This window comes from Monodelphis domestica, chromosome 1 (genome assembly GCF_027887165.1).
Source record: "Monodelphis domestica isolate mMonDom1 chromosome 1, mMonDom1.pri, whole genome shotgun sequence".
NCBI classification, from domain to species: Eukaryota; Metazoa; Chordata; class Mammalia; order Didelphimorphia; family Didelphidae; genus Monodelphis; species Monodelphis domestica.
Window position 1 is genome coordinate 396,160,847 of NC_077227.1, and position 21,972 is coordinate 396,182,818.

The window sequence follows — 21,972 nt, forward strand, 5'->3', positions numbered from 1 at the left end:
TCTCCAGAGGCTTGTGTTTCCAGAACAACCAAGGAAAGGGGAGTCAGCCTTGCACTCACCACATGACAGTCTTAGGAAGCAGTCTGAGGTCTCATGCTCGAGCTCCTCCACAGTCAAGTTCCACTGCCAAGTCCCTCTCACAGGAAGTGATGTGAAATATGAAGGCAGTTCTTTACATCACTTCCTGTGTCTTACATGTACCGGTGGTGGCTTACACTTGGCTTTGGACGGTCCAGGGGGTCAGTCAGTTTTTAATTTGTCACTTGCTAGCACATGAGTTTCATAGACCTTCCTCCCCCATACTTAATCCTTAAGTGGGGGTGTATACATTCCTAGTTGCTAAAATTCTAAAGACTAAGCAGGGTGGAGTAAATCTAAAATTCACAGTGCTCTCTGTGGGCACATGTGCTACCATTCCCCCTTAACCTCCTATACTAGAAAGGCAGAGGAAATGGAATGGAGCTGCTCCTCTCTCCCTCTCCATCTTGCCTGTAAACATTTTTTCTACATCCCCCACCCCTCTGCCCAGCAGCCAATGAGAGTGCATACTCTGGCAGAGCTGGAGGGGAGCAAAGCACTTGGACCACTTCCCTGCCCCTCTCTATAATCACCAAGGACATTCCTCACTTCACCTACCCCTCTGCCTAGAAGCCCAATGGGAGTGCTCCCTCTCTCCCCTGTGTGGGGGTAAGGGTGGGGCGGGGCACAGTACATGGTCTCTGGTGATAGAGCATGGCATTGTGTCTCTAAAAGGTTCACCATCACTGAAATAGAGGAACCTATATTTGACATATTTTTATGCCCTCACATGCATCTGCTGGACAAGACCCCATCCCTTCAGCACTTCCCTACTTGCCCCAATTTTGTATTTGTCTGATCTCCCTATCCTCAGTCTAATCCTATTCAAAACTCAGATGTATATGCATGTGGAAGAAACAAACGGTATAGCCAAAAAAAGAGGGTTGTCAGGAAAGAGGGTATCATTTGAATCCCACTTTGAAATGTTGTATATTGTTTGGCAAAAGCCATAAGCCTGGTGTAGAAAAATTCCAGGGTAGAGGACTAAGAGTAGGAAAATCATTCAGGGGTAACTGTGGTTATTAAACATCAGAGTTTGCCCCTTCATTAAATGAGGACTCTCGTTTCAGATGACAGAATAAGTTGACATTAATATTTCCCTTTATTACCCATTGATTGACATTTAACCCCCAAAAGATATTGATATCTTTGTTTTTCTATCAACTACTCAGTTCCTTCCTCATTTTCTTCCCAAAGGTAATAATCCCCTCTCTTATAACAAATAGCTAATATAGTGAAATTAACCAACCTATTGATAAAAATCTGATGTTTTATGTAGTTTTGTATATATCTCACTTCTCCAAAGAAGCATGGAGGGTGTCTTTTATTTCTTCTCTGAGGTCAAATTTGATCATTATGGCTTTATGGTATTTGATTTTATTTTGTTGTTGTTGTTTCTTCCATTGACATTGTTGTAATTATGTGTATTGTTTTCCTGGTTTTGCTTCACTGTATCAGTTTATATTAGGCATTATTTACCCTGAATGTTCTCACAAATATCTTTCACATTAGAATAGCAAAAGAATTTGTTGTCATCTTGCTTCCCAAATTGAGGAAACCCTGTTCCCAAGCTGACCTTTCAATTTTCTACAGACTTGGGTGAGACCTTGTTGTCCTCAAAGCACGGTGGGATCTGTTTTGTGGTTAGTTATAACTGTCAACCTTGAAGCCAGTAACCCGTTATCCCTCCCATCTCATTTGCTCTTAGCAGGAAGGGATGAAGTCAAGTAATTAGAACTGGTAGATTTAATTTTTAAGGAGTATTAATTAAGAGGCTTTTATGTCTGGTTTAGGTAGGTGGCTCAGAGGATTGAGAGCCAGGCCTAGAGACGGGAGGTCCTGGGTTCAGATTTGGCCTCAGACATTTCCTGGATGTGTGACCCTGGACCAGCCATTTAACCCCCCATTGCCTATCTCTTATTACTCTTCTGTGTTGGAACCAATACACAGTATGTGAAGGGTAAGTGTTTTAAAAAAAAAGTATTGTTTACAGAACACTGTTAAACTGTTTATCTTGCTACCAGAATAATTTTTCCTTTGCATACGTTTGGTCAGTCCTTTGCCTCCAAACTTTAAATTGCCGGTTGCAAATTTGGCTGCTGGCATTCAAAGTCCTGGTCCTTAACCTTTCTTTCTGACCTTATTTCACATTAATCTCTTCTTTGTGTCTCTTCCAAATAAACAACTTCTCTTCTACCCTCCCTCTAAAAAAACCAAAACAGAGCAACCCCAAACTTCAAAAACCCTCAAACCTCCCAGACACAAGCTATCTAAGCCTCCATGTCAATGTTTAGACTATTTTACATTTCTTCCTCTTCATTTATTGTGCTCTTATCCTTTACTTTATATTTATTATCAACAAAGACAAAGAATTAAGTAGCCCTGAAAAGTACTGAATAACATCTTTCCTGAAAGCTTTCAACTAAAATGGATTTGTGATCTCATAGATTCAGGAAATTCCCTCCAACAAAGTAAATTGTAATGCCCACTTGACCTTTCTTTCCTACTTCTACTCATTCCTCCCATAAATTTAACACAAGGATCCACCCAACCATCCTGATCCTGAGGTCTTCTTTTTATAGGAAGGATGCCATGATCTGCCCATCTTCTCTTCTCATCCAATTCCTTAATGATGGCTTTTATTCTTCTTCAGCATTCCTTAGTTGTTATATATTGTAGCCCACTTAAACCCACCATTTGTCTTTTTGTCACTCTTTTTGTTACTCATTTTTAAACCCGTTATCTTCCTCCCATTAGGGTTAAAATAGGGGTTTTGACAAAATAAGAGAGCACCTTTTAATAATTTAAATTTTAATGAGAATGTAGTAGAGTTGTAAATAAATGTTATCCCTTTAAGCCAGAGAAAATAAAACTTCTAACAGCTTTTAACTATTAATAATTTAGTTTAATTAAAAGAGAGATAGTAAAAGAATATAGTAAAGGAGAGAAATATAGGAAAGAGGTAGAGAAAGAAAATTTCCTAATGTCTATGCTAGTTATCTCATAACTACCTATAATTACTACCTAAAACTGCCTATATCTACCTATAACTGCTTTTAGGGAAAGTCCAACTGATCACCAGACAGAATATATATATATATATATATGTGTATATATATATATATATATGTAGATATCGATATCTCTCTCTCTCTCTCTATATATATCTATATAACTCCTAACCACCAACTTATCACCAACACACACCACTAGCAACCAACCTCCAATGACCAACTCACACCTAGCAGCCAACTTCCCTGCAATTGCTAGCCCTAACTGTCCACAACTGACAGGCCAACTGTCAGCAACTGACTCCTTTTAAAGTCTTTTCCTACCTCACTTCCTGTCTTTATGGTTCTTCCTTTCTGTATCTATGGTTTCTACTTCCTGTATCTATGGTTTCTACTTCCTGTCACTATGGACTGGTTAATCCCTACACATTTCTATGGTAAGAGGACCTGCAGGTCCCCTGTTAAATTAAAAAAGGAATAAAGAATTCTTTTTTACAATCATTCCTGTGACCATTTGGGAGCCTAGCCTCCCCAATGGATCAGTTAAGCATATCTTACTTTTATACTTATACTTCTAAAAATCTTCTAGTTAAAGGTACTTATAATATTAGACTAACTAATAGAAAACTAAAATAATAATAAGGAAAAGGGAAATAAAAGAAAAAGCAAGCAAAACCAGTGTTAAGTAGGCACATTGACAAAAAGCCAATTGGGGGCAATCCCCTTTGGCATAAGAAATGTACATTACTTAAATGCATTCAACCCCCTTCAGTTCAATCAATACTTCCCACATTTCCCTTTAGATCTTCTGATGCAGTGTAGGTTTCTTTATGGCGTCTTCTTAAAGCAGTTCACTTTTCTTGATTCAGGAAGTTAACAAATTCTAAAATTACTCTCAGAAGATTTCAGATCTTGGGTTTTACAAAATACAATTCCCAATTACAAATAATACAATCCTAAATCTTAGAATTTGTGAAAATTATACTCTTATGGAAAATAAGAACCTATAGATATCAATTTAAATCTAAGAGATACTACATAAAAAAAGTTTACAGTCTAACAGATAATACATAAAAATGTATACAATCAGTTCCCCCCCTGAGGCTGGTGTTGACCAACACTTATAACATTTTGTAATATTTATCATTTACTTAACTTTTCTTTATAGTCCTATAAAGAATAATAATAATAACCATTTCTAATCAGAATATATGTCAGTACACATATTTAAAACAAAATATAAATTCTATAATGTAATATAAATTATACACTTACCCTTTGGCTAATGGATGTCTAAACTCATTCTATTGCAAAATCTAAAAAAAATTATTAATACTGGCATCATGTGTTTCAAGTACAAGGAAAAACCAAATATCCTAAAAATAAAAATTATGGAGTTCAGTATCAATGAAAATAATGTCCAGTTGTCTCTGTAGTTTATCTTCAATGCATGTGACAGGGTACGGTCAATCAATTTCAATGGAAGGTACTCATTTTACATGGGAGCAATGTATCCATGAGGTCTTTTCTCCAATTTTATAGCTGTTGGAGTGGTTAACACTACTTCAAATGTACCTTCCCAGGCTGGCTGAGTTGCCCCTGTGCTCTGGAAGTTCTTTATATATATTTTGTCTCCTGGGTTAAGATCATGAAGGGAAAAGTCTTTAGGTCCTGCTTGTACTACAGCTTCTGATTCTTGAAGGTCTCTTAATTTTATTTGTAAATCCTGTATATAGGAAGCAATAGAAGTATCTCCCCCTAGCAATGATGTGTATGCAGGGGGAAAAGGCTTAGCTTGTATAGGCAGATGTCCAAAAATCATCTCAAATGGTGAGAAGTGTAGATCTTTCCTGGGTTTGCTTCGAAGATAAAATAGGACACAGTTTCCCAATCATGGTCTTAAGTTCTTTTAGGGTTGTACTAAATATATGAGAATTTTAAGATAATACTGTGGTCACTGATTTAAAAATTAATACAGCCCAAGTCAAAATGACTTTTAGCAGCTTTTATTTACAAAAAAAAAGTGGAGAAAGTGAAAGTAGAGAAATGAAAGAGAGGGTAGAGTAAGAAGTCTAACTTATCACCTTAAATGTTGCTCCGGTTCCTGGCTCAACCCAAGCAGGGCACATTAATCTCTCAGCTGGAGGATTTGGTGTTGAATTAAGGAAGGCTTCAATCCATGGGGCCTACTTCAAAAGGGGTGGCCCCTCTGGCATTAATCTCTCCAGAAGCCAGGAAAGGAAGGTTAGCTTTTCACTCACCAGGAGAAGATCCAAAGGGAGAAGATCTAGGAGCAGTTTTAACAGAAGTAGTCTAAGAGCTTCAGTCCCAGTACAAGCTCCTTCAACCTGAAAATTCAGGACAAAGACCCCTTGGACAGGATATTCATCCTCTTTTACAGTCTTTTTTCTAATGTCCCTTCTTCCACTTTAGGGTTACCAATTGCAGTCTTTAAATTTGCTTAGCACTGCCCAGGGGGTGGTCAGTTGCTTCTGGAGTTGTCACCCATTTTAGTAAGTGACTTGTGGCCCTCCCCTACTTAGTGTTAAGTAGGGGTGGCTTTGGTTTATTAAATTTAAAAGTAGGCAAGGGGAGAGTCAATCTCATCATCATAGTTCTCTATTCATTCTTTCAAATTGCCCTGAGCTCTGGGGATAACATGGTTCATGGAATTTAGGAGTTATCCCCAAACAGGAGTAAATTTGAGATAAAACCAAATCAGTAAAATTAATTCCCCTGTTTGAATCAATACATTTTGGCCAAAATGAGGTATGATTTCTTTTAAGAGCACTTTGGCAACAGAAGCCACTGTGTCTCAAGTGATAGGAAATGCTTCCAGCCTTCTGGTTAGCTGGTCTACTATGACTAGACAAAATTTATAATGGCCAGCCTTTGTCATTGTAATAAAATCAATTTGTAAATGTTCAAAAGGTGTGTAAGCCAGAGGATGTCCACCAAAAACTTTTCCACAAAAGGCATGTTAGTTATATGACTGACAGGTGGAGCAGATTGCACTCAGGGGCTGTCTATACTATTTTAAAAGCAGAGTCTAATGATTCCTTGGGTTCCAAAATGACTGTTTTTATGAATGGATTGACATACTTGGTAATAAAAACTTTAGGGAGTAGGGGGTTTTCCTTCAGATGACTCCATTAATTCGTTTTGCTTTGAATAAATCTGATTTGTTATTAGTTGCCAAAATTAGAATTAATTCAGGCCCTTGTAAGACTGAGTTTTGCAACAGTATCTGCTTGGTGGTTCCCTCTAGAGACAGGGCCCACCTGTATGTGCAGAGCAATATACAGTTGTCAGGGCTTCAGGTAGTTGTAGAGCAGAAAGAACTTCATTAATGATTTCTGTATTTGAGTTACTTTTCCCAGCTGATGTTAAAAATCTCCTTTGAAGTCAAAGCATACCCACGGCATGACATAATCGAAATGTATATCTGGAATCCGTGTAAATTGTTACTTTCTTACCTTTTGTAATTATAAAGGCATGTTTTAAAGTATGAGTTCTGTACCTTGTGCACTTATATTTGAGGGTAGTGATGCTGACCACAGAGTGGCAACTTTTGTGACTATAGCAGCTCCAGTGTAGCATATGCTATCCCTCACAAAAGAAGAACCGTCAGTGAATAAGACTAGATCTGGGTTGTCTAAAGGAGTGTCCAGGAGATTATTTTGAGGTTTTTCAACCATAGACACTAAAGATTCACACTTGTGTAATGGTTCTCCTGTACAGGTAAATCTGGAAGCAAGGGGGAAGGGTTCAGTTTTGTGCAGAGTTTTAAGGTGATATTTTCTTTGCCTAACAAGGTTACTTTATATCTTGAGAGCCTCTGTTCAGAAAATGCCTGTGTTTTATGTTTTAGCAACAATGCTTTGATTTCATGTGGATACATTATTGTTATTGAGCATCCCAGTACTAAATTAGCAGATTTAGTTACTAATAAAGCTATTGCAGCGACACCTCTAAGACATGATGGTGCTCCTGAAGCTACTGGGTCCAGCTGGGACAAGTAATTAGCAACTGGACATTGAACAGGACCTAAACTTTGAGTTAAAACACCTGAAGCTACCCTTCTCCATTTGTGTGTATATATGAAGTAAATGGCTTTTTATATTGTAGGATGCCTAGAGCAGGGACAGACAGAATAGCCTGTTTCAATTTAGAAAGAGCTGACAAGTGTTCTGCCTCTAGCCTAAGTGATTCAGTGACTTAATTTTTGTCAGTGTTATAAGGGGTTTAGTGATTTCTCCATAGCAAGGAATCCATGGTCTACAAAACCCTGTTGCTTCTAGAATTGCTCTCAACTGTTTCTTAGTGGAGGGAGCACTTAATTTTTGAATATCTTCAATATGCTTAGGGGAAATGAAGTGAGTATCAGCAGTTAAAATAAGCCCTAACTGCTCCACTTTGGGGAGACATTACTGAACTTTTGTCTTTGAGATCTTGTGGCCTCTCTTACATAGTTCCAAAAGAAGATGTTTGCTATCTTCTTGCCATGCTGTGGCATTTGTGAGGCCAAGAGCAAATCATCTACACAGTGTATTAAATGGCTCTCCTTAAACTTAATATTTTCAAAATTTTCAAAAATAAAGTGGAACTAATGCTGGAGGGGATGTGGCAAAGTTGGGACATTAATTCATTGCTGGTGGAGTTGTGAATTGATCCAACCATTCTGGAGGGCAATTTGGAACTATGCCCAAAGGGTGATAAAAGACTGTCTGCCCTTTGATCCAGCCATAGCACTGCTGGGTTTGCACCCCAAAGAGATTATAAGGAAAAAGACATGTACAAAAATATTCATAGCTGCGCTCATTGTGGTGGCAAAAAATTCAAAAATGAGAGGATGCCTTTCAATTAGGGAATGGCTGAACAAATTGTGATATATGTTGGTGATGGAATACTATTGTGCTCAAAGGAGGAGGAATTCCATGGGGACTGGAATTGATGCAGAGTGAGAGGAGCAGAACCAGGAAAACACTGTACACAGAGACTGATACACTGTGGTACAATTGAATGTAATGGACTTCTCCATTAGTGGCAATGCAACGACCCTGAACAACTTGGAGGAACCTACGAGGAAAACCACTATCCACATCCAGAGGAAACAGTGGGAGTAAAAACACTGACGAAAAACAATTGTTTGAATACATGGGTTGAAGGGATATGGTTGGGGATGTAGACTCTAAATAAACATCCTAGTGTAAACAACAACATGGAAATAGGTTCTGATCAAGGACACAAGTAATACCCAATGAAATTGTGGGTTGGTGGTGGGAAGAGTGGGTGGAAGGGAGGGAGGGAAATAATGTGATTATTGTAACCAAGGAATAATGTTCTAAATTGACTAAATAAATTAATTCAAATGGGGGGAAAAATCCCACAAAAATAAAATGGGACTTTCCACATACCCTTGGGGCAAACGACATCATGTCCATTGGCAACCTTTCCAGGTGAAGGCAAATATATTTCTGGAAATCTTTATGAATGGGTATTGAGAAAAATGCTGAAAACAAATCTGCTACCTTAAAATATAAGGCTGTTCTAGGAATAGAGGAGATAATTGTGAATAGGCTTGGAACCACAGGCTGTCTTTTGATTACATGATTGTTTATAGTCCTTAACAAATTGATAAGCCCTTGTACAAATTGATAGACAGGTTTTCCATTTACATCTAATTTTGGCTTTTTACCATGCAAGATAGGTATATTATATTCGGATTTACATGGGATTATTATTATTTTGCTCAATTAAAGAATTTATCACTGAGGTAATCCCCTCAATTACCTCTTTTGATAAGGGATATTGAGGAATGGAGGGACATGGGTTCACCTTTTCTTTGATTTTCACAGGAACAGCTGATTTGAGTAGGCCTACATCAGAAGGTGTGGCCCAGAGAGATTCAGGTATATCAGCTGGTATTTCAAAGGTAGGAGATTTGTCCACCTCCTGACTCTAAAAGAAGTACAGGGAGCAGATTTAAAAATTCCTCAGGCAATTCTAGTGTCATAGCACCATTTTGAGAGCATATTATTATGGCTTTAAGTTTACATAAAAGGTCTTTCTGTAATCAAATTTGTAGGGGAGCTAGGCATTAGAAGGAAAGAATGTTCCCATAGGAAAGAGGTCCCATAGACACCATTGGAGGGGAAAGCTTTGGGGCCTTCAGAGGTGCCCCAGGTACACCTACTACATTTAGAGAGCCAAAAGAACTGTACTCAGAATCTGGTTTACTCATCAACACTGATCTGGAAGCTCCATTGTCTAAGAGGCAATCATAATAAGTGTCCCCAATTTTCAATGAGGTTAATTACTATGTAGGGGTGAATGGACTTGGATAAGTGGTGTTAAGATATCATAGTCTGGGAAATCAAAGATTTCCTTCTTTGATTCCAGAGTCCTTTCTCCCCTCTCTCACATTAATAAAGGTCCTTGGCCATTTCTCTAAGGTTTCTATCATCGAGGGGGATTTCTAGCCTGATGAGGCCCATTTCAGATATGTTGTTGTAAATAATCATTTACCTCATTTGGATTAGTATTTCTAAATGTATTTCTATTGTTGTTATTATTTCTAAAGTTGTTATTCCTAGAGTTCCCATTATTTCTAAAAGTTATGTTATTGAGTACCTGGTTCCAGTTTCTACAGTTTAACATTACATGACCCCTTTTTTCCCTGAAGTAACACATTGATTTTTGATTTGTGAATTCTTGCAAAGAGGCTATGGCCACTGGTCAATTTTCCTTTTCTCTTTCAATTTCCTCCTTTAAACTTTTAATTTCTCTCCTTAGTGTTTATTAAGTCACTATTCTCCTCATTTTTCTTTTCATAGCTGTTAAATACATAAACTGCTACTCTATTCAATTCTTCAAGGTCCATATTAACCCAATTTGGATAATTGGTCTTAAAATAATCTCTGACCACTTTAAAATAGTTTTCCACAAACTGTTTCATTATTTGTCTGGCTATATAAGTCCATTGTGTAATGGACATCCCTTTCTCTGGCAAAATTTAGGTCTATTAGCTACCTTCAAGCTCATTAAGTCTATTTCATACGTTGGGTGGGATTTTCATTAGGGTTTTATTTAAGATTTTAAAATTTCTTCCATGTACCAGGGTTATTAGAACAAGCTCTCATTGCAATTAATAATGCCTTTCTAACCTGGCATATATTTTGTATAATTTTATTCATTGTTGAGGTTCCATTTTGGGTCTCACAGAGGCCAATGAACTGTTCTCCTTACCTGAGCCTGAGTGACAAGAGAGACAATTTTATTTTTCTCTCTTTGTGTCAAAAAACCTTGGAGCAAATTTTCAAGATCAATCCATCCAGCATCATATGTGTGAAAAATGCTCTGTAGCTTTTTAATAATCACAATTGGATCATCCTCAAAAGAAGGGATATTTTGCATGAATCTCTCAATATCTTGGTGGGTGAATAATGTGTGATGCCTTAGCAAAATTAGATCTCCACTCTTATTAAAAGTGGATACTTCTTTTAAGGGGAATAGGCATGTAACTGAATTATTTTTGTTTTTGCCTCTTGTTTTTTTTTATTTTGAGTTGCCATAGAACAGGTAGTGGATATATGCGGGGAAATAGGTCAAATGGGAGGAGTTTGGATAGATTTACACATAGTTATAACAGGATGAGGAGTTGAGGTGGTTTTAGTAGCAGAATTGCATGGAGCATTTATGGACAGAGACCTAGCTCTAATGATGAAGGAATACTGAGAGATAAGTCTTTCTTCTTATTCTGAGGATTTCTCAAGCATTTCTCAATGTTTTTTATATGTCTTTAGATACCCCAAACTCTCCTCTAGCTTCTTAAGGTCACTTGAGTTATTTTCTAGTTTTTCTTCAAGAAGAGCTTTTAATTCAACAAGACTATTATTCTGTTTCTTCCAGAGGAGGAATAGGCAAAATGCCAACCGTCCTTTCACTATAAGTTCAGCTAGGAAAAAGTGTTATATGAAGCCATTGTGTAATATCCTGTTGGATAATAAGCCATTTTAGATAGAAAAGAAACAACATCCTAATTTGAATTCGAGTACCCAGAATCATAGTTAATTCAGTTGCTAATTTTGTTTACAGTTCTACTTCCTGTTAGTAGATGGCACTGTTTAACATAAAGGATCAACTGCTATAACAGAATTAACTGCTAGGAACTTGACTTAGGATAGTTTCAGTAAAAATAAAGAAAATGATCAGAAGATTAAGAGTTTGAGTCTTCTAGCTAACTCACCAATTAAATGTAACGGGTAAGATAGGGTTTTTGATAAAATAAGAGCAGCTTTTAATAATTTAAGTTTTAATGAAAATATAGTAGAGTTGTAAATTTAGGCCAGAGAAAAGAAAACTCCTAGCAGCTTTTAACAATTAACAATTTAGTTTAATTAAAATAGAGATTGTAAAAAAGAATATAGAAAAGGAGAGAAATATAAGAAAAAGGTAGAGAAAGAAAATTTCTCAAGGAATAGGCAATGGGAGTTAAGAGACTCAGGGTCATAAAGCCAGGATGTGTTTGAGGCCAGATTTGAACCTAGGACCTCCTGTCTCTGGACCAGTGGCTCTCAATCCACTCTGCTACCCACCTGCCCCCTGTTACTCATTTTTAATTCCTTGGAGATTTATATTTGCTATCTTCTTGCCATGTAGTCAAATCCATCTATACCTGAATCTTGGCTTTTATAAGAAGTTAGTAAATGAGTTGTAGTTCCTTGAAAGTTAGAAACTTTCTCACTTTTTAATTCTGGGCTCATCTTGTTCCTATTGTGAAGGAGTTCTTAACCTTTTTTGGGTCATGGACCTCTTTGACAGTGTGGTAAAGATTAGATTCTTCAGAATAAAATGTTTAAATATGAAAAATAAAATATACTAGATTTATAAGGAAACCAGTTATATTGAAATACAGTTGTTAAAATATAAAATAAATTATGAACTCTAGGTTAAGAACTCCTGATGTTTATGACACATATATGATATACACATATACTTCTGTGGGTTTTTGTGTGTGTGTGTGTACACAAACACCTGTTTCTTAGTAGAAATGGTTGTTGGTTTGAATGTATGTTAATATCTAGGCAATATGTCTTATTTATCTACTTGGTTTTTCCTGTGTGGATGGATAGGTCAAAATCTTTGGATATATAGTTCATTCCTAGGAAGCTGTTCAGTATTCTCAAGCTTAATTCATTCAGCAAAATGTCATCTACAAAGAACATCAGGGGGACTTTCTGATCAACCAAGAATTCATTAAAAAGAAAAACAACCTCTTACGGTCCATCTTAGAATCAATACTGGGAGGCAGCTAGCTGCCTCAGTGGATTGAGAGCCAGGCCTAGAGATGGGAGGTCCTAGGTTCAAATCTGGCCTCAGACACTTCCTAGCTGTGTGACCCTGGGCAAGTTACTTAACCACCATTGCCTTAAAAAAAAAAAAGAATCAATACTAAATATTGGTTCCAAGGTAGAAGAATGGTAAGCTTGGCTGTTTTTATCTGCTAAGTTGCCTCGTTGTCCCCAAGAATTTTTCACAAGAAGTTTGTGCTCTATCTTCTATATTGTACTGGCTCCAAATGTACTCCAAATACCTTTGGAGAGCATATGTTTTTCTGTTTTATACTTCATAGTGATGTTTAATATCAGGGTCGGTAATTAGGGTTATTTTTATTAAATCATTCAAGGAATCTTGACTAATATGGAAATGTGTTTTGCATGACAATAAAATTTAAAACAAAAGAAAATCATTAAATGATGCAAGGATTTTGTATAGATGGGCAAGTAGGCATTTAGATTAGTAGTTCATTGTTCTTTTGGTTACTTTATGAAAAAAATTCTTTTTTTTATATCACATTTTCTACTCTCCCTTCTTATTCAAAAATACCCTCTCCCAGGGGGTGTGGCAAAGTTGGGACTTTGCTGGTGGAGTTGTGAATTGATCCAACTTTTCTGGAGGGCAATTTGGAAATATGCCCTAAGGACAGTAAAAAAAGACTGCTTGCCCTTTGATCCAGCCAAAGCACTGCTGGGTTTATACCCCAAAGAGATAATAAGGAAAAAGACTTGTACAAGGATATTCATAGCTGTGCTCCTTGTGGTGGTAAAAAATTGGAAAATGAGAGGATGCCCTTCAATTGGGGAATGGCTGAACAAATTATGGTTTATGTTGGTGATGGAATACTATTGTGCTCAAAGGAATAATAAACTGGAGGAATTCCATGTAAACTGGAATGACCTCCAGGAATTGATGCAGAGTGAAAGGAGCAGAACCAGGAGAACATTGTACATTGAGACTGATAAACTGTGGTATAATCAAATGTAATGGACTTCTCCATTAGTGGCAATGCAATGTCCCTGAACAACCCGGAGGGATCTGAGAAAGAACACTATCCACATTCAGAGGAAAAACTGGAGAGTAGAAACACAGAAGAAAAACTTGCTTGATTACATGGGTCGAGGGGGATATGATTGGGGATGTAGACTCTAAATGATTATCCTAGTGCAAACATCAACAACATGGAAAGAGATTCTGATCAAGAACACATGTAAAACCCAGTGGAATTGTGTATTGGCTATGGGAAGGGCTGGGGGAGGAGAGGGAGGGAAAGAATATGATTCTTGTAACCAAGGAATAATGTTCTAAATTGACTAAATGCAATTAAAAAAAATACTCCCTTCCAGGAATTCTTTATAATGAAGAATAAAAAGGAGAAAAGAAAAAGTTCTGTAAACTAGCTAACATAATAAGAATTTGACATTATATACATAATCTTCCATAATCTTTCAGTTTTAAAGAAACTAGGTAAAAATGCCTCCCTTTATCTCTGCTTTGGGATTAAATTTGGTCATTATAATTTCTTAAAACCTAATTTTAAATTTTTTATGATATTCATTCTATTTACATTTTTGTAGTTGATAGGTAGATTGTTTTCCTAACTATACTTAATTCTCTTTGCTACCATGAGAGTTCATGCCCTTATTACTATCAACCTAGATTATTACCATAGTCATTTGACATATCTAAGTACCTTAACCTCTTTAGAAATCCATCTCTGACAAGGCTGTGTGAATTTTTTTCTTTTGCCTAGATATGGTCAAATCACTCCTCAAAATTCTTCAATAAATGTCAAAACAAATTTGAAATTATTTGACATTAAAGACCACCCACAATTAGCAGCACTCTACCTTCCCATCTTTTATCTCAAATTTCTTTCTTCCATTTTCTAGCCAAATCATTTTATCACTTCAAAAAACTCAAAACAAATTAAAAACAACCAACGCACTGCTTTTGAATGTTTTTCAGCATTTTCTTTTTTTAAAATAATATTTTATTTGATCATTTCCAAGCATTATTCATTAGAGACAAAGATAATTTTCTTTTCCTTCCCCCTTCCCCCCCATAGCCAATTCGTGTTTCCACTTGGTATCACATGTGTTCTTGATTCGAACCCATTGCCATGTTGTTAGTATTTGCATTAGAGTGTTCGTTTAGAGTTTCTCCTCTGACATGACCCCTCAACCGCTGTAGTCAGGCAGTTGCTTTTCCTCGGTGTTTCTACTCCCACAGTTTATCCTTTGCTTGTGGATAGTGTTTTTTAGATCCCTGCAGATTGTTCAGGGACATTGCATTGACCCTAATGGAGAAGTCCATTACCTTCGATTGTACCACAGTGTATCAGTCTCTGTGTACAATGTTTTCCTTGTTCTGCTCCTTTCACTCTGCATCACTTCCTGGGGGTTGTTCCAGTCTCCATGGAATTCCTCCACTTTATTATTCCTTTGAACATAATAATATTCCATCACCAACATATACCACAATTTGTTCAGCCATTCCCCAATTGAAGGGCATCCCCTCATTTTCCAATTTTTGGCCACCACAAAGAGTGCAGCTATGAATATTTTTGTACAATTCTTTTTCCTTATTATCTCTTTGGGGTACAAACCCATCAGTGCTATGGCTGGATCAAAGGGTTGACATTCTTTTATCACCCTTTGGGCATAGTTCCAAATTGCCCTCCAGAATGGTTGGATCAGTTCACAATTCCACCAGCAATGAATTAATGTCCCTACTTTGCCACATCCCCTCCAGGATTCACTGTTTTGCTCTTTTTCAGCATTTTCTAACCCTGCTCTTTACAATATACACAAAAGCTACTACAATGGCTGGAAAGTCCTTTCTTTCTATTTCCTATGGAGAGTCTGCTTTTCCTTAGTATTATAAAATTTTTAAATTCTAAACTTAATAACTATATAAGACAAATGATCAAATAAAAATACACAGCATGTCATCTTTTTATTCTTAATAGTATTAGTATGTTTTATTTTTCCATCAACTTCATTTTCTAATATTATCCTTCTTCTTTTCCTACCCATTGATTCATCCTTTGTAACAAAGATTTTCTTAGAGGTGAAAAAAAGAGGTTCAACTAAAGCAGTGCATATTAATCAGATTTTGTAATAATGCAATATTTAAACAATAGAATTATAAGGGATAGATTTAAGGCATACATTCTTAGAATCTGACAAAATAGAACTAAATATTAACAGATGACAAAGAGAAAATATATTTTCTTTTTGACCTTTTCTAAATTATTCTCTGTTCTCTCATATTATGTATAAAAATAACATACAGAATCACATGTGTGTAGATATATGTATCTGCATTCAGGCACAAATAAATACATATTCCTACCTTTCTTTTAATGCCCAATTTGAATTCTGCCTTCTCTAGAAAACTTCCTTTGATTCCACAGGTTGGTAATGATGATTTCCCTTTTCAGACTTTATAATGACATTTTTTTGATAACTCTTGAAGTGAGAAAACTTCGCTGGTTCTTATATCCCACATCAGTCCAGTAATCCCCCCCTTAAGAAGAAAAAGAGAGCTTGGGATTTTGATGGGAGTAACAGAGAAGGGAAGAAGTGATAAGGGTGCAGAGGCAGCTGATAAACACTATAAATGGAACTTTAGGGGAACCCGTTTTTAGTAATTTGATGGAATATCTAGGATTAGATAGAGTTGAGCATTGAAAAATAGAATTGTTTATCTTCTGTATCTTCATTTTCATTTCTGAATGTTTCTTCCTCCCCCATCTAGTGAGCTATCTCTTGTAACAATAAGGGGTGGGGGGAAGGAGTTGAGCAAAACTAACCAACATATGAATGCAATTTGATAATCTGGCAGTGAGGACACTGTAGTAGAAAATAAAGTGTCAGAACAGTGGAAAAAGTGCTGGATTTGGAATCAAGAGGACCTGGATTTAAATGCTTACTCTGTCATTTAATAGCTGTTTGACTTTGGACAAGTCACTTTGTTTTCCTGGGCTTCGGTCTACCCATATGTAAAATGAGGGGGGTTGGAGACTAGGTGACTTATTCTTAAGGTCCCTTCCCACTGAAATTAGGAGCATATACAGTCTTCCATACTCATAGTTCCTCATTGCTTCAAAGAAAGGAAGAGGGTGCATTTTGATTAGAGTATGTTTAAAGATAGAAGGGAAGAAAGTGATGGAAAAAGGAATGGATAACAAGTGAAATTCAATATTCTTTCTGTAATTGTTTTTCTGAAGCTTTTGTTTTGAATATTGCCAGTTTGTGTTGCTGTTGATATACTTTGAGTAGATTTTGAGATGTTTTCATAAATATTTAATTGGCTTTTCAGGAGAAGAAAAGCAACCTTGTTGATGACCCAAAATGACAAAGCATCCACCAAACAGAAGAGGGATCAGCTTTGAGGTGGGAGCCCAGTTGGAGGCCCGTGACAGATTAAAAAACTGGTATTTTACTCTTTCCTTTTATTTTTTTTTCCTCTAAAGTAAAAGGGAATTTGTATGTCTAGGTTTTTCAAGATCAGTAGCTGGATCTCTGGTTTGTGTTGTGCTCAGGGTTGTGTAGAGAGGAAGTTATAAAAAATTTTTGTTTCAGAGTCTTTGGTTCTTAGTTTTTCATTCACAGACCATTTCAGTTGGGCAAGGAAGGACCTACTAAGTCATCTATATCACACACAGCCCTCTCCTGTGTGTCAGGGCCAAGAATATGAACTTCTTGGTTTCATTTAAATGTCCTTCTTGCCTTTAGTTCATCCATCTTAAACTGACTTCATTAGTTTTTTCTACCATGCATTCTCATTATATTGTTCTTCATTTCTTATATTTCTCTAATGGTCAGAGGACTGTTTGGTACAGCATATATTTTTCAAAGTATCAAAGAAAAGTGGGGCAACTAGGTAGCTAGCTCAATGGACAGAGTGCTAGGCTTGGAGATGGGAGGACCTGGGTTCAAATTTGGCTTCAGATATTTCTTAGCTGTGTGACCCTGGGTCATTTAACTCCATTTGTCTAACCCTTGCCCTTGTCTCTTAGAGTTGTTGGTATGACAGAAAGTAAAGGTTTGAAAAAAAGGTAGAGTACTGTGATAGCTATTTATGGGAAAAGAGGGTACAGAAATGAATAATGATGAGAAACTCACATTTATATGTCATTTTAAGGTTTACAAAATGCTTTTCTCTTAATAAACCTTTAAGAGATAGAAGAAACATTATTATTATTCCTATTGTACAAATAATTGAGGCTTTGATAGATTTAGTGACTAGCTCAGAAGTGTCTGACCCCAGATTGCTTGAGGTCACATCTAATATTCTATATGATGCAAAGTAGAAGTTTCATAATCGTTTGTGTTGGATTCATTATCTGCTATCCTGTAGCTCTTGCTATTGTCACGTTTGCATATTAATCAGAGAATATGGCACATATGCAAATAACCATAATACAAAATAGAACATATTTGTAAGGGGCTATAAACAAAGAGCCTAACATAGTCACGACAAGGAACAGTTCTAGGACCTCAGAAGCACTGTAACTTCATATCTCCCTTACTGTCCTCATTGTCAGGTTTTCTTTTCCAAGCTTTGACTATTAGCACTTCTGCTATTTTCATTTCCCTTTGGTTTTCCTTCACCTTCATCCCAGGATCTAGCTAGGACATCTAGAAAGCCTTCAGTATTTTTCTCTTAACCCTCATTGATAGTATATTTCCTTTTGTTTTCCCTTGGCCTTAGATGGGCATTTATCCAAGAGCCCTTGATTAATTAGCACCCACAATTCTAATATAGTAAAGTATTCATAGAGGAATGCAGATGAGTGGAAAGAACATTCAAATTGGAATCAGAGGTCCTAGGTTCAGTCCCAGTCCTGCTATTAACTACCTACGTGATGCTGAATATTTACCATTCCCCTCTGGGACTCAAGTACTTCCTTTGTAAAATCAGAGAGTTAGATTAGATGACCGCTAAGGTTCCTTACATCTATAGATCTATGATTCTAATAAGTAAATTAGCTCTTGATAGACCAGATGTCTTCTTAGTGTTTGATCTTTGGTGGTAAAAACCTAAGGTCCACAAGATGGCAGTATTTTCCTCATGAGGATTAAACTATGATTGGGAAAAGAAGGTTGAGTTTGGTACTAGGAATTTGAAGTGATTATGAGTACCAAAATAAGAGCATTTTTTAATCTGAGAAAAGTCAAAGAACAGTGATTATTTTGATGTTTAAAAAACACTCAACAACTTATATGACTGACTTAGCTTTTGAGTAATTGATTTTGTAATAGTGACTTTGCTTATATGATATATTCTATTGCTGAAAAAAGTGAATGTAATCAGAAACAAATTAATACCAAGAATATATTAAAGCTTAGTATGTTCTAGGGTAAGACCTGTAAATACAAATCTACATTTTTAAATGAAGAGAACAAAATTTCAGTTCAAAAGGAAAAAAGGGCAAATAAGACAGCTTTGAAAAACCATATTGAATTTTAATGTACACTATTTTTATATTAATACACTATATATTCAGTCCAGTGTTTTAAGAATACAATTCAAAAGAAGAAAAAAACTTGAACAATTAGAAATGTCCTAAAGTGCAATGAACTGCCCTCATGGGATAAGTCCCTTGCAATAGAAGTCTTACGAGAGATTTGATGTGATTATTTACTCTGAATGTGGACAATTTGGATAGGGGTTGGAGTGATCTGAGGTCCCTTCTAGTTCTGAGACTATACCATTAACTACACAATAACAATAATTACTAATTGATCATAACAATGACTGAATCATCAAAAGGTTGTCATCATCAGTATACTCTTTCCTGTCATAGGGAAGTGACTAATATAGTTTATTTTTAAAAGTTTTACTGATGCCTTATTTTTTATACTATTTTTTAATAATACGTCTTCCTATAAAAAGGTCAGGGATTAGCATTTTTATAAGATCTATTATGTATCAGGTACTGTGCAAAGTGCTTTTATGAATATTATCTCATTTGTTCCTCACAACCTGGGAAGTAGGTGTTAATCTTCCCATTTTACATTGGAAACTGAGGCATATAGAGGTCTTATGACTTACCCATGGTCACACAATTTGTACATGTCAGAGGCTGAATTTCAACTCTAGTTTTTTTTACTTCATGCTCAGCACACTATCCATTGTGCCAGTAGTTGCTTCTAGAATTCTTATGACAAAAAAATGTAGATAAAAACACCCAACTTAGAGGCTACATCAGACAGTTTAAACAACGTTTTACATGTATAGTCCACCAGCTCTGTCTACTAAGTGGAAAAAAGTTTATTTCATCAATGATGAGAGAGATGATTATAGAAAACATTTGGGAGGAATTGTATGAATGATTTAATGTGACATGAGAACCAGCAAAATTTATATGCCTACAACAATATTGTTAAGAAAAACAACTTTGAAGATTTCAGAACTTGGTGCAACCTTTGACCTAAATTTTTTTGACTATGGCCAATGATGGAATTTCTTTTGCTTGCCTATATGTAGACTAAATTTAATATAAAAAAAGAAAGTACATTTCATTACTGGTTCTCTAGAACCAAGGTTAATTATTCCTTTTAACTAGAATTCTAATACATCTCAATAGTCATTTATATTACTTCTACCATATGAGGATGATATAAGAAATTAAGTCTTATTATATTAGTTTAGAGATAAGAAGTGAAGAAGCTGGCTTGAGAAAGAATTGGAATTTGAAACGGAGTTGAGACAGAATGTCAGTTTCAAATATTGATAGGGTAATGGTTTTTCTGTGGCAGTTGGTCTCTGGGAGTGGCAGTTACATTCTTGGAGTGCTGGGAACAGGTGACATTTTCTTTTTTCTTTCTCCTTACTGTCTGAGGTAAAAAGGAAAGAAGGGAAAAACTTGAAGGAGCTAAGTGATTTTCCTTTTCCAACTTGGGAAACACTAGTGACTGTCTACTGCTGTTACATAAATTGTTTTTATATCTGAGAACACAAAAGAAATACTTGGTTTTTGGTTTGTACTCTTGAGTCTGTTAAGGCTTAGAGTCCTAATTTGGTTTTTGCTGAGGCTCAACCAGCTAGCCTTTATTATTTTTATAAATTGGAGACAAAGTTAAGAGTTATATACTTTGTGTCAGGATAATAATGTTTAGTTTATTGTAGAATAGTGAAAATTTGGTTTAGTCAGATCAGGAAGGATCAGGATAGCTTGTGGAAACAGGAGAAGTGGTTCCTTGTGGAACCAGGGAGTTTTATTTGGGTGGAGTTAGAATCCCTTAGAGTTAGAAATGCTTTTTTATCTTTATATTCTTAATAAATAGTTCATTTTTATATAACAAAATTCTCCTTGGTATCCTTGCGCCTGACTCGGAAGAGAAGTTCACTTACAAGCTTCACTTCACTGATGTGAACTGAAGATACTTTGTAAGCACAGCAAGTAGAGTATCAAATCAGTTTATAATAATAGTCAATTCATTGCTTTACTATTTTTACAGCCATCGTATATTTCGTTCTCTTGATACCCCTTTTTTCAATGAGATCTATATAATTATGGTATAATATTCCATTATATTCTTGTTTCACAATTTGTTTAGCCATTTTCCAGTTAGTGGGCATTCCTTTTTTCCTTTTTTAATAAAATCACTTTATGCACCAACTTTTATGCTAAACTTTTCACTGTTTGGCCTAGTGATCCCATTACTATGAATATGTTACTAGGAACATAGTGAAATAAAGGTCCTCTTTCTTTCAATACTAGACATTCATAGATGTGAATTTTGCCAGGCACATCTAATAGATTAAACATTTTTTAAATTCTGAATTTAATAAATACTGGGAAAAGAACATTTCCATAGACAAAGTACAATAGAAAGAGAGCAAAAAATTCTAATATCTATCAGGTACAGCTAGCTTTAAAAAAATGCATGACAAATTTAACATGCTACTTTACTTTCAAAGCCATCCTATTTACCTCTTTTTCCTTTTGAACTAAAAAAAAATTTTTTTTTCTTTAAACCCTTACCTTCTGTCTTAGAATCAATACTGTACATTGGTTCCAAGGCAGAAGAGTGGTATGGGCTAGGCAATGGGAATTAAGTGGCTTGCCCAAGGTCACACAGCTAGGAAGTGTCTGAGGCCAAATTTGAACCCAGAACTTCCCATCTCTTGGTCTGACTCTCACTCCACTAAGCCACCCAGATACACTCTGAAATTGTGTTCTTTTAAAAAAAATGCCCCACAGACCCTCTTTCCTTTCCTTTTTAGTGACAACTTTATCAGGAACTCTTAAATTCTACCCCCTCAAAAAAACCAAACACAATATTTATAACAAGCACAGTTAGAGAAAACAAAATTTCTGTTTGTCATGTTTCAAAATAGTTCTAATTCTTTACCTTGACTTAATCACTCCTCTGGTAGGAGGTAGATGGGTAGTCTTCTTTATTCTTTGGAATAATTTTTAGTCATTGTACAGATCAAAATCCTCAAGTCTTTTGATATTGTTTCAACATTATCATTACTGTATAAATATTTCTAGTTCTCACTTTACTCTGAATTATTTCATACC

General features: G+C 36.0%; 1 protein-coding gene across 5 annotated transcripts in view; it reads left to right on the top strand.

The window, feature by feature from the left end:
• PHF20 (PHD finger protein 20) overlaps window positions 1–21,972 on the top strand; it is a 149,332-nt gene that overhangs the window by 11,515 nt on the left and 115,845 nt on the right. For 2 of the 5 annotated variants that reach the window (XM_056811792.1, XM_056811795.1), the window contains exons 2-3: window positions 1,872–2,038; window positions 16,755–16,869. In XM_056811792.1, the coding sequence (XP_056667770.1) occupies window positions 16,787–16,869 (83 nt within the window). In that variant the 5' untranslated portion in view covers window positions 1,872–2,038; window positions 16,755–16,786. Of the gene's footprint in view, window positions 1–1,871; window positions 2,039–8,464; window positions 9,025–16,754; window positions 16,870–21,972 lie in introns of those variants that run through there. The other 3 variants (XM_056811794.1, XM_056811796.1, XM_056811793.1) reach the window with 3 other exon arrangements.